Genomic DNA, 12,971 nt, shown 5'->3' with positions numbered 1-12,971 from the left:
ACAGCGATATGCTTTGAAAAATATTGTCACGTTAGATTTTCTTTGGATCGTCGTTTCATTTTCGAAAAATAGCAAATCCAGCCGATGTTCAGTTTAGCGTCTTTTCAAGGTGGCAGGTTGTCCCAGGCTTCTTATAGAGAGGTTACCGCTGCTCTTGTGAGGGTTTAAATTGTCTCAGAGGTAGAAGCAGCTTCGGTCTCGTCATGTTATCTCACTCTGACTGCAAGATGTTGGGATCAGGCCTCTGTGGAGACAATACCATCTGCGGTGGGATTTCTTGTTCTTCTTGTAGCTGAAGATAGCTCGACATGATCCGGCTGCACACATGAGAGTGACGCCATGGTGCAGAATAAAAGCGTAACTGATTCGGTGATGTAAGAAGTGTCCACAAGTCATAATGGAATAATAATACCTTCACTATCTGTTTATTTTTTTACTGAGATATAATATGACGGAATCAACCCTTTGTTCACTGAGGACATTGTAGTGTGCAATAGTACTGAGCCGAATCGCATTATATTGAGAGATAATTTTAACGTTTGGACATACATGTATGGCAGTTCTCTGCAGTGAAGTTTGTAGCAGTGGAGATGCCGACTTTTTCAAAGTCAGTATATGTACCGAGTGCAGTCAATATATGAGCAGAGTAGAGGATTCTGTATTCACCATTCAATTCCCAGCTTGTAAGCTTACTACTGGATTTTATATCTTATATCAGGATTCTCCACACATAAAGTTATATATCACTGAGATACATTCATGGCCAAAAAGGGTACATTTGTATGGCGCTGAAAAATGCGAGCCCTCTAGATCTTTGTTCTTTTCAATCACGGTTTACGGTGACTTGATGGAGATCAAATATCATACTGGCATATACTATAAAGTCCATCACCTATTATAAAAATGTGTTTACAGGCATTCCCTTTTTAACAAACAAAACCCATGTACACGGCCTGGTCTGTATGTCAGTACACAGTCTGAGGGCAGACGTCACTCGGTGCAAACTCCACTTGTTGCTGCAATAATCGTCCATGCCAGCTTACCATGGCTGAGGGCAGGAATCCCCCTGTACAGGTTGCCTGTCCATCACAGGGCAAACACCCAACAACCACACACACACACACACACACTCCACTTCACACCTCGGGGCAATTTAGAATCAGCAGTTAACCTCACATGCATGTTTTTGGACTGTGGGAGGAAAGTAAAGTACCCGGAGGAACATGCAAACTACACACAGAAAGGCATGCATGGTATTTGAACCCATAACATTCTCGCTGTGAGGCAAGAGTGCTGACCACTGCGCCAATGCTTGACATGGAAATAGACAATCTAGTTATTATTGATGAATAAATGGTATAAATCAGGGGTGTCAGACTCATTTTAGTCCGGGTGCCACATACACACCCATTTTATCTCAAGGATGCCAGTTCAGTAAAATGACAGCAGTCAATCAGCAAGGTTTTCCTATGTTTTATTGTAAAGAAGTATGACTATTATATTTATACATTTTGGCATTTTGACAATGCACCCAGTTGCAAGACACAGTGAAATATCACAAAAGCAAATCCTGTATTTGCAATGTCCTTCATACAAGTTTTTGTATATTCACCCTCAAAGTTTGACATTGATGCTGATACTTCACAAGCATTAATATGGCTGACTTTCTCTGCTGCATCACTGACCTCCACTGCTAAAACCACCAGAAACCTCAGCACTTAAAATAGCAGCCACAGCAACATTTCCAGTCAGTATTTTCTTTTGTCATCCTGTGGGCCCCAAGGTTTGTTTAACACTCCTAATATGAGATTACGTGAATCTAACGGCATATAAAGTTTTGAAGATTTTAAATTATGTCGATTAATATTTTCACTCTTCGTGATGGCTCCTCCGCTGACTGGACATTCCTGATGAGTCAGGGAGTCGCATTAAAACGTATCTGAAGATCGCAAGTGAAATTGGACTTTATTTCCTCTGTCAAGGAAAAATTGATGCCAGTTCAGTCGTACTGGATCACATTACATTGTATAAGTGTACCTGTAGCGGTGCCTGGAAAGCTTTCTGCTCTTTGAGACGATTTGCACACACGTGTGTGGACCTAATTTTTCTCACTCGACTGATTAAATGCCTGCCTTATGCTATCGCACCATGGATCTTAACGTCAGAAGTATCGCAACAGCCTGCATGTGGAGAGTTACTGGGTCACTGCGGTTTACTTGTGCAAGGTGGGACAAAAAGTTATGTTTTCTTTTATTTTAACCGTCTATTGCACCAGTTTGTCTAAGTCATCCGGTGCTGATACAGACCTGCCACAAGACTGTCGACAAATATTGTGTGTGTGTTTGTGTGTGTAGTTGTGGCACACACACATGCACAAATGCATACAACGGCGTGTGCAGCTGATGATGCAGCGCACGTCCTGCTAATATTATCCTGTCACCCCCTTTGCACCGAGCGGAGATGACATCATTCTGCCTCCCTCCCGCCCTTCCTTACAGTCACCTGCAGGGAGTTTTCCTCTCACCCTCTCCTCCTCCCCTCCTTCCACACCGACCGCCTCCCAATTAGTCACAGGCTGCAATGTACCAGGCGGCCGAGCAGCTCTGCACTGTGAGGGTGCTCTGCGTTCGGTCAGACAGAACAGCCCCCACCCCTGAGCGAGACTCCTTGTTGTTTTTGAACTGCGTGTCCCAGAGCAGGGAGCAGGTATCATAACAGGATTAATGTGTATCTTTCTCATTCTGTCACACACTCGTTATCTCAAGTCTGACAGGCTGGATTTGCAGTAAACACACGTCCCGAGAGGGAGACTGTCCCCGACAGCGGGCCCTGGGGACTTCATCCAAGACACCTTTGAAATAATGACAGAATGTTTGTGTCTTTATGTTGTGGCTTTTTTTTTCTTCTTTTTTTTTTAAAGAGACACTTCTTGAAGGTGAAATGAAAGAAGTTCAAAGGGGTATGGCAAAAGAAGTAATGTCTCTTTCAAAGAGGGAGGGTAAAGGCTTTGTCAGTGGTCACTTTACGTGTCACATCATCAAATTGTTGTTTTATTCTTTTTCTCCCTCATGAAAAACATTGTATATATATATATATATATATATATATATATATATATACGATTGGTATTATTTTGTCTCTTCTTAGAGGAGTCTGTAAATCTGTTTGTGATCTGTTTACTGCAATAGACTTTGCTGTACACAGTTTAAAAAAAAAAAAGTGCTGAGTGCAGCAGTGTTGCGCTCGCCTAAGGTGGAAACATATGGTCTCTCTGAGTAGAACCAGCAGTAATGTAAAAACAGTCCCAGTCCCTGCTAATCCACCACACAGCAGCTGAAATACATTGGGTAGGGTGTGTGTGTGTGTGTGTGTGTGTGTGTGTGTGTGTGTGTGTGTGTGTGTGTGTGTGTGTGTGTGTGTGTGTGTGTGTGTGTGTGTGTGTGTGTGTGTGTGTGTGTGTGTGTGTGTGTGTGTGTGTGTGTGTGTGTGTGTGTGTGTCAGGCCTGGGTCACATGATATTTGCAAATACCAGATTTGTATTAAGCAGCTTTTCAAGCTTGATGTCTGTTTTCCCAAATCTTCCAACAAATTCCTCCTAAATTCACTTCAACCAATTTTACTTCCTCCAGTCCAAAGGCTAAAATGACAAATAATTTGCTCTTCTAAATGTTATTTGACCCAGGTCAACACTCAATCTTGAGCCAGATTTTTATTCGATGCACCTGGTGTGAGTCGTGAATGGAAATTTTTGTTCTGGCAGCTTCTCTGGAAATTGGCTCAAATTTGTGGCGTTTCTCGTACAGTAAAGTTGCACAGCTGTTCCTCTGAAATGCAGCAGTTCACCGAGGAAGAGCTGCGTACTCACTCCTCGCATGACTGCCGGATTTCACAGTTGTAAAGGTAAAAAGTGTATCCCCTCACCTACGTTTGAATGCAATCACTTTTTTTCGTCTCCTTCCTCGTGCTGCAGCTTTGTCTGCTCCCACTGCGTGCGCGCCGTAAATTATTCATTAGTCGGGGAAGTTTAAACATTGCTCTCAAAACAGCAGAATGTCAACGTGGATACTCTTGCATCATTCAGACGTTTTACATTCAGTCCTTCAGAGACACACACTTACACACACACACACACACTCACACACACACGGTTTCTTGCAGAAAAACCAACAGCAAACCAAGAGAGTCTCATCTGAAGCGTCGACTTTGTCGCTAGAGAGACTTTTATAAGATCAGTGAGAAGGTATGCTGCAGTTCTGTCTTGTTCTTTATGATGTCTGGGTGAATTTCTTTTTTTCTGCCATTCTGTCTGCGCATGTTGCCCCGGCATGCGGGGCGTGTGGGGAGCTCAGGAGAGATGCATCTTGAGGGCATATGTACGCTGCCTGCCATAAACCAAAAAAAAAAGAAAGAAAGAAACAAAGCATTAAAGTGTCTCTCTCTCCTTGGTGCAGGGCATATAAAACCATCGAGGACGATGACCTGAAGTTTCCCCTGATCTACGGCGAAGGAAAGAAGGTAAGAAATGCTTGGGAGCGGCTTGCTGACAGAGTAACTCCCACGGCCTTGTGTGCCTCGCCTGTAATCAAAGCGCACCGGGGCACCATTAGTCAGCCCCCTCCTGCCGCCGCTGTGTGCTGGAGTCTGCCAGCGCAAAACATTCCTGGCCTCTCTCTCTCTCTCTCTCTTCTTTTTTTTTTCCAACATGAATTCAGCACCAACATATAGCACATACCAATATGTCTGCTCTAATGGACTTTGAGCTTTTATGTGCCTCAGCAGGTAAAATGCAGCACTAATGCAGGGAGAGGTCAGAGGTGGGGACCCCCATGAGAGCCGTCCATTAGATGAACTGAGATGCTCTGACAGTGAAGCCTCTTAATTGGAGTATGCCACCACTAAAACACTGACTTGGAGGACAAACTTAGCATTGTTGTGACACGAAAGTAAAGGTTGTGAGGTTGGCGTGCTGTTCATGACATTTCCATTCCCCTCGGCGATACTGTACATCAGGTAGCATGCCGGCTGAATGGAAAATGTCAGAGACGAAACATGATGGACCAGAATGTGTCCTCGTTGTGGATTTCTTCCAGCAGAGAGACGGCAGTTTTATGGCTGACTGACGTCACCCGCGACGCCCTCCGTCTCTTTGCCTGCCACCATGATTGGGCTTACCCAGGCTCAGTTGCTCGTGCCCACATCGTGTCCGCTCCCTTTGAAGTGAGGCGAGAAGATGGATGGCGAGATAGAGTGTGGGGAGCTTTGTGTGAGCGAGAGGAACGCCAGCGCACTTCAAAGCCAGACGCACAGCCTACTGGGCTCCAACGCTCAACAATTAATCCCAGGATGTCCCCCCCCCCCCCCCCCCCCCCCCTTTCTCTGCTGGAGGAGCTGCGCTGCCACTTTGAAATGCTCTTCTTTCCCTCCACCAGTCTCTTTCCCTTTTTCTTCGGATCCCGACTCATTTCGGCCGCAGCCGCGGCCTCGCAGTGCCCTCATGCTCACACCCAATTTTTCTGTACAGTAAATTCAATGAACCCAGTTCCCCTGTCCTGTACCAGCATTCATTTTTAAGATTAAAAATGGAGAACTTCTCAAACATCGTGAATCCAGCTTAACAATGATAGAATTTGAGGCTTGGGAAATTATCCCAAAACTGGGGGGTGCAGAGCATGAGCTTGTTTTTTTGTTGTTGTTTGTTGCAGTTTCCTACACTGTACATCCATTCAAAGAGAGATCCCCACTGGGCGCGCCCTGTATCTGTCAGCCAAATGTCAACAGGGATTTGTCATGCAGATCATTCTTTACGGTTTCAGGGATGTATTGTATGTAAGCAAATGTCCAAAAAATAGAACATCGCTGAATTGTTAATTGTTCTGTCAGTTCATTATACACCCATAGCATTTTTTTATTGCAATAATTATGGCTTGAAAACATAGAAAAACATTGAATTTTTGGGGTGGGGGGAAATTCTAATATTTTCACACATAATTTTGGTTGCTCCTGCTTTCCAAACAAAAATTATTCTGAATAAAGCAAGAAAGCTCAAAATATGTGCAATAACTGGAAGTTTCGGTGTTTGAAGACCCTAATCATTTAAAAAAAAGACCTTTTTGATTGTAGCCTATTTTTTTAGAGAGGTACTCACAAAGACCTGTGAACACAGTGGAGCTGCCAAGTTACACTAAAGTCATCACCTCCTTTTCAAACCTTTCTTAATAAGGAGTATTTCTGTGGAAAAAGAACTTTATTAGAGCCGTTGTAATCAGCATTCTTTCATTTTGGCACAACTGGAAACTTTTCTCGACTCAACTATCGACAGAGAGGATAAATTCTTCTTAGTACGACTTCCGTTGTAATCATCTTTGATTTAACTGGAGAGCTCATTTAGCAAATGACTGTGGGAACATGGTAACATGACGGACGGATCTCTGACAGCGCATGAAATGCAAATCCTCAGGTGATTGTGAATCTGTTAGGAAACCTTCAGGTTACCCAGATGTTTCAGTTATCTGGAAAATCAAGACAAATGGTAGAATGATTTATGAAAGCGGATGCTGTAAACAACTGTCACAGTTTACTGGTTTTCTATCTGGTTGAGATCTTACCTCTTGCTGTAAGTGCTGCAGGTACAAAAAAAAGACGACTTTTCAGGGAAATTTCTTAAATGAAACTCTTTGAAACAGTCCAACTTCTTTGCTCCGGAGCTCAGAAATTAATCAAGCTCAACAGAAGTGCTTGGCATATTTTGGAATGTAGAAGTGTGGATAGATGCCATACGTTACATCCATTAGTAGTAGAAAGAACTTTAAAAAGAATGTGCTCACATTAGAAATGTTCAAGCCAATTTGTTACAGCTTTGTGGAAGTCGACATGCGGCCCACTTTGACCCCTGTGATCCTTTGCAGGCTCGTGTTTTGGCCACCATCGGGGTCACAAGAGGTCTTGGGGACCACAATCTCAAAGTGCACGACTCCAACATCTACATCAAACCTTTCCTGTCCTGCTGTCCAGAGGTAAGTTCTGTTCTAAATGTTTTCCTTCACTGTGGGACGGCGGAGGCTCAGGTAACAGAAGAAGCGGTTTTTGCATCTAAAGGTTGGCAGTTCAGTCAAACGGTCTTTGAGCAAGAGATTTTATGCTTCTAAATGACTTCCAGTGGCGCTTGAGCGCCAACGGTAAATTGGTATTTCCACTGCTTCCGCTGTCTCCAGGCCTTTTGACTTTTTCTGTTTGTCCATTATTGATTGGGGAATCTGCTCATCAAACCACAGTGTGAACCTGCCAGGTGTGGGATTCGAACTGCAGATCCCGAATCTGCATCTCTAACCTCCAAGCCGCCACTGCCCGAGAAACACTGTTAAAAAAAAAAATCGCACTTAAAATCAAACCGTGCTCAGCGCTCGACCTCCAGGAGAGAAACTGGTTCAGTGTCTCGCCATGAGGAATCTTTTCATCAGCTCTGGCTATACAAAGTCGCTCGAAGAAAAAACAGGAGGAATAGTAAATACAGTAGTAACTGAAGCTCTGGGCTACTACAGAGTGAGACACACTTTACTGAGGCACTGGACCCGATCAGAACCACTGCAACCAGAAGGAAAGGTCAGAACTTCAACAATCAAGCAAATGACATATTGACACTGACGTGACTCAAACTTAAGCCTCACCTTTGTTGTACAAGGTTGTACACATTTTTGCTTCCACTTCTTGAGACTAGTTACATGCTTGTCCCTTCGAGCTGCATGGTAGGTACACAAATACTGAACGATCAACACACAGCACTTCTTGTAGCGGGTGTGATTCTTGGACTATTGAGGGAAACGTTGTGTACTTGTGTGATGAATGAAGGGAAAAAAAAAAGTCGAACTGAATGGGCCTTGTGTTCAACATCAATCAGCTGCCGGTACAAACTCGCACGGGTAAATGAAGCGTCAAGGTGACTCTGATCACCACACAACAGTGCGTTACCAAAGCTGTAGCACACTACGGCAGATCTTTCTTTTGATTGTACCTCGTGATGACCGACCTCCTGTTAAAACGAGAGCACGACAGGTGACCGTGTAAAATGCCTTTGGCCATTAACCGTCGACTCTGTGAACTGTGTGGTCGACCTGCGCATTAACATTCCATACGGGGCTTCGCTCTCAAATGTCTCCTCCTTTTCCGCACGCCGCCGCAGTAGTCACGAATCCCCATGAATCCGCCTGATCTTTAATTCATTGCCCTCAAAGTTCAGTCCGAGTTCAGTCTGTGTTCTGATGTAACTGCGAGAGATAGTTGTCACTATTGTTTCATATCTGTTGTACCTGCACGTGTTGAATGTTGGGGAGAAACACTGTACGAAGACTTTGCTAGAGTGGGAGTGGTAGGTTAGCTCTGACTTTTCTCAGGTTGTAGAAAGAAAAAAACCTCCAGAAAAAAGGCTGACCTTGGCTCATAAAGATACGGCTGCAGAGTCAAAAGCTGGAAAACCTCAGGTTGCCTCTCGTCCAGAGAGCCAATTGTTGCTGTTGAAATCGCTATTCCTCTGCTAAAAGGAGCGGCCATCTCTTTCATGGATTCATAGGCTCGCTCATTTTCTCGGAAGTTTACCACAACATGGAGGCTCCTGATCCACGCCGAGGTCATTCCGATTCTTTTGCGACTTCGCCGCCGCTGCGCACCGTGCCGTTCACACTGTAACCTCTGCAGTAAGTCGGTGCGTCTGCTGTGAATAGGAAAACTCCCCCACAGCAGCAACGGAATTACATGAAGCAACCAAACAAAAGCAGCCCAAGGCCACTGGGTATTCTTTTTGCTTGCTATTCCAGAGGATGCTTTTGTTCAACCACAGTTATTTTAAAAGACTGCCTCACAAGAGTTGCCACAGTAACATGAAAATGTCTTCGCTCAAGAACATCTTTGAAGGATGGAGGCAATCAGCGGCTTTCAGTGGAGTGCATACGGGAAGGTGTGTAGAGAAAACGAGGGTTTAACGGTCAGTTCACCTGAATAAAGATTCACATCTCTGTTTATCTCACTTCGTCCCAGTGATGTCTGACCTCTCAGGTTTGGATAAACTTGGCGTTTTTGTCATTGTGAAGCTACGGTCCTCTCAAATGCCAACGTTTCGCCAAGAAGAATCTCAAACAAAAGAATATTCAGCAGATGAAATAGTGTTTACTAAAAACCATAAGTTGAGAGAGTTTAACCACATCGTGTGTGTGTGTGTGTGTCTCGATAAGAACATGTTAGTCCTTCGCTTTGAAAAAGCTTACTATCACATGTACAGCATTAAAATGTTATTGCCATCCACCAATTCCTGTAAATGAATGCAAATGGCCTTGGGGATCCCCCTGACTTTATATCAAGAGCTGTAAGCAGATATTTAAGAAAAAAAAAAATATATATATATATATATAACACTTGGAAAGGCACTGCGAAATTTATTTATGTAGCACCATTCAGACACAAGGCAATTCAGAGTGCTTTGCAAATAAATAAAATAAATATATTCAAACTAAGTGATTAAGAATTGGTTGATAATGTCCTTTAGTCCCAGCTTTACTTTGTTACTGCTATTTAACACACAACGGGATTGGGATGAACTCCCCCATCCTTTGTCCATGAATCCACTCTAGTTGCCATATGAATATTGTGAAAGTAGAAACGCACACAGACTTTATTCAGGAACTGACGCACTCATCCATCTACTCATCCATCCATCCTTTATAAAAGTTTGTGTAAAACAGGGTTGCAGGCTGATGGTTATCCTGTTTCTCCCTCTTTTGACACCGTGAGTAAAATGAACCAAGATGCCCGGGAATTTTCCGGTTTCTCACACAAAGTAAGCTCAGCTTCACTTTATCATTAAACGCATTGTACCTCTTCTTCTGCAGGTCAAAGTCTACCCGTTGGCCCAGTGCGAGCACGGAACCGATGACGTCCTGGTGCTGGGAACTGACGGCCTGTGGGACGTTCTGTCCAATCAGGAAGTAGCTGAAGCGGTCACTTGTTTCCTGACGAACTGCGACCCCGACGATCAGCACAGGCACGTTCGCCGCTTCACATCACACACAGCTGCAGCCAGTCCGGCCTGAACTCCCCCTCACCCCTGTCTGGTTCCCTGATTCTCTCATTGTACTCATGCAAATTTCCAAACATTTAGATCAGTTATTTCTCTGATGTCAACAAAAAGCTGGCTTCTCAGCCCATCATTGGGCCGTACTGACGCTTTTCCTTTGAACTCCACAAGTGGAGATGTCTTGTTTTTGCAGCTACACGCAGATGTTCTCCAATGTGATGTGATGTGCAGATGTTCAGTGCCTGATCTGAGCGTTTGTCAAGTCAGCACGCATTAACCGCTTATCTCTGTTGTTACGTCAGGTACACAATGGCAGCTCAAGACCTGATAATGAGAGCACGCGGCGTGCTGAAAGACCGAGGCTGGAGGATTCCCAACGACAGATTAGGGTCTGGAGACGACATCTCTGTTTTCATCATTCCCCTGCTTTATGGCAACAAGCAGAACTAGCCAGGCTACGACACTGTGGCCGCCACAGAAACTTAACCCCACTTCGACACCTCGACTTCACCCCTGCAGCTTCCTTCCTCCCTTGTTCTCTCTCTTTCTAACAAAAAAAAAAAAGTGCTTTAGTGTGGATTTCCTCCTTCCCTGAGGGATCCAAGATGTTTCTGGTCAGAGATGGAATTTCTGTCCAGGTTTTCCTGTTCATCATCAATCAGGGCAATCTCTATTTTGTCTTTTTTTTCTTTTTCTTTTTTTAAAGGAACTGGATAATGAAGAGAGCCAAACTACTGGTGTTTTTTTTTTTTTTTTTCCACAAGTATTCAGGAAGCCATCGTGAACTTTGCTGTGGAGCAAAGGTTTGAGAGTTTGAACGCTGGTGTTTGATTCGGTGATGTGAATCTCAGGATTCCTGCTAATCGCTAATGCACAATATTTATACGTTCAAAAAAATGTAAATACTCTCAGAATCAAAACATTTTATTTGGGAATTTGACTGAACATCTGCAGAGGGGAAGAGAGGAGGAACCTGAAACCTGATGTCAATCGTACCTCCCCCCGTTGCATGTCGGCTTTCAATCTATCTACTGTGGGGCGACTATAGCAGCAAAACAACTCTGTGTTTCAATTTGTGTTTGAGTAATGACATTTGATGTGTCTGTAATGGAATTTAATAATGCATACTTAAGATTAGTGCATAGACAGAGTTATCTGTACATCTCCAAGCTTTTTTGTGTGTGTGTGTGTGTGTGTATCTGGATTAGTGCTTGTCTGTCCACAATCTGGACTCGCAGGTTAACCTGTGTAGAGCCAGATCCTACCCAGGTCCTGTACTGTTTCATTTCAAACCAGTGAGCACAACTACAGGGCTACAGAAGTGTTATGAAGGCTGTACGGTTGAGATAAAGTGCAGACCAAAGAAAGAGAACATGAATCCTTACAAGAGTGAGCCTGCAAGTCTATTTGAGAGCATTATATTACACATGCACAAATCTGATTAGACACAAATTTGGATGTTTCTGATTCCATACAAATTATATACAGATTTGTTTATGCACAAACCTGCGTACGCACGAAAAAGTCATCACAGACACAGAAATCTCATTACGCACGCAAATATTGAAACACACACACACTCAGAACTTTCAACATGCACACGCAAGTCATCTCGCCACTATAGCAGCCCTGTAACGTTCAGTTCTCGGACATGAAGCGTATACCCTTGAAGAATACACAAACAGGACGATTAACCTTCAGGATTGGGGTCAGCTGAAGCCCCTCGCAGTGCCTGATCGCACCACTCTGTCCGCCCAGCTTCGGTGTTACACCAGATATGGAAACTAAGAACAAAGAAGTCTGTGTGTTGCACGTATTCCTCATCAGTCTCATCACCGTCTCCCTTTTATTCTTTTAATGATATGCTGTCAATGACTTCCTTGATTAGGCGTTTGCATGCTACATCAGGTGCGTCATCACCTGCTACCTGTGCCATTACTAAGTCACGTCGTCGGACTTTTATATTAAACCTTCAAACCTTTTCTTAGATATTAAGACAATGAATACAGGTGCCTCTAACAATGTGAATTGCTTGACATAGACTCATCATCATGAAAAGTTTGGTAGACAACACTAACCTTATGTGCTATCTGATTCAGTATCTTCCTCTTTTTTTTTTTTCATGTTAAATAACTGTACTTGTGCAGCAATACTTCGTGTTTAGAATAATTGCTGCACAAACGACTGGATCCACTAAAACATGGTACAGAGTAACTTAATTTATTGTAAAATATGTAAATATCATTTTCATTTCTCTCCATTCTTTTACTGTAAGCAATGTACATCTTACTCAAACCAAATCCTGTAATTTGTACTGTTTTAGAACCCTAGCAATGTTGTAAAAACTTGTTTTTTGAACTTTTCTGCCCTATTAAAAAATAAAAGTTTCTGACTTTGTTCGTACCTTCTTTCACTTTATTTTTTCAAAATATATTGTACATCCGCTGCACTGTTTTAATAATGACCTACCACTGTGTAAAGAAAAGGAAACGTTGACGATGAAGGAATTTGTCATTTGGATACACAAAACAAACAAACAAAATGTTCCGTTAAAAAACAAATACACAGAAATGATCATGAAAACTGATGATGATTTTATTCTTTTGTTCTGGACTCTGAGAGCAGGAAATAGAAGCACTCTTAGAGGCGGCCATGTTGCTTATTTGTTTTTGTCAGGTGAACGTTGTAAAATGGAAAATGGGACTTTTCCGAGCTGGTATCCCAGATCCTGTTACTCAGGTTGGGACTTTGAGATTCTGATTGGGCCTTAATAAAAACGCCTGGTGGAAATAAACAGACTCACAAGGAACATCCATTTTTAGTTGTGGGGGGAAAAAAACAAAAAACTCTGTCATCACTTAGTTAAACTGCTGCTTTGCCACAGTAATTCTCTGCATATTTCAATATCAAA

The 12,971-nt window shown here is 43.1% G+C and overlaps 1 protein-coding gene across 2 annotated transcripts in view; it reads left to right on the top strand.

The window, feature by feature from the left end:
* The window catches only part of ppm1h (protein phosphatase, Mg2+/Mn2+ dependent, 1H), a 43,246-nt gene extending 30,784 nt beyond the window's left edge, over positions 1 to 12,462 (top strand). For both annotated transcript variants that reach the window (XM_080474339.1, XM_080474338.1), the window contains 4 exons: positions 4,452 to 4,515; positions 6,906 to 7,013; positions 9,876 to 10,027; positions 10,363 to 12,462. In XM_080474339.1, the coding sequence (XP_080330465.1) occupies positions 4,452 to 4,515; positions 6,906 to 7,013; positions 9,876 to 10,027; positions 10,363 to 10,510 (472 nt within the window). In that variant the 3' untranslated portion in view covers positions 10,511 to 12,462. The remainder of the gene's footprint in view (positions 1 to 4,451; positions 4,516 to 6,905; positions 7,014 to 9,875; positions 10,028 to 10,362) is intronic.
* The last annotated feature ends 509 nt before the right edge of the window (positions 12,463 to 12,971 follow it).

Source organism: Lipophrys pholis (assembly GCF_963383615.2).
Source record: "Lipophrys pholis genome assembly, chromosome: 11".
In the NCBI taxonomy this organism is placed as follows: Eukaryota; Metazoa; Chordata; class Actinopteri; order Blenniiformes; family Blenniidae; genus Lipophrys; species Lipophrys pholis.
Note: the sequence above shows the minus strand (reverse complement) of the source record. Positions and strands in the feature narration are given on the sequence as shown.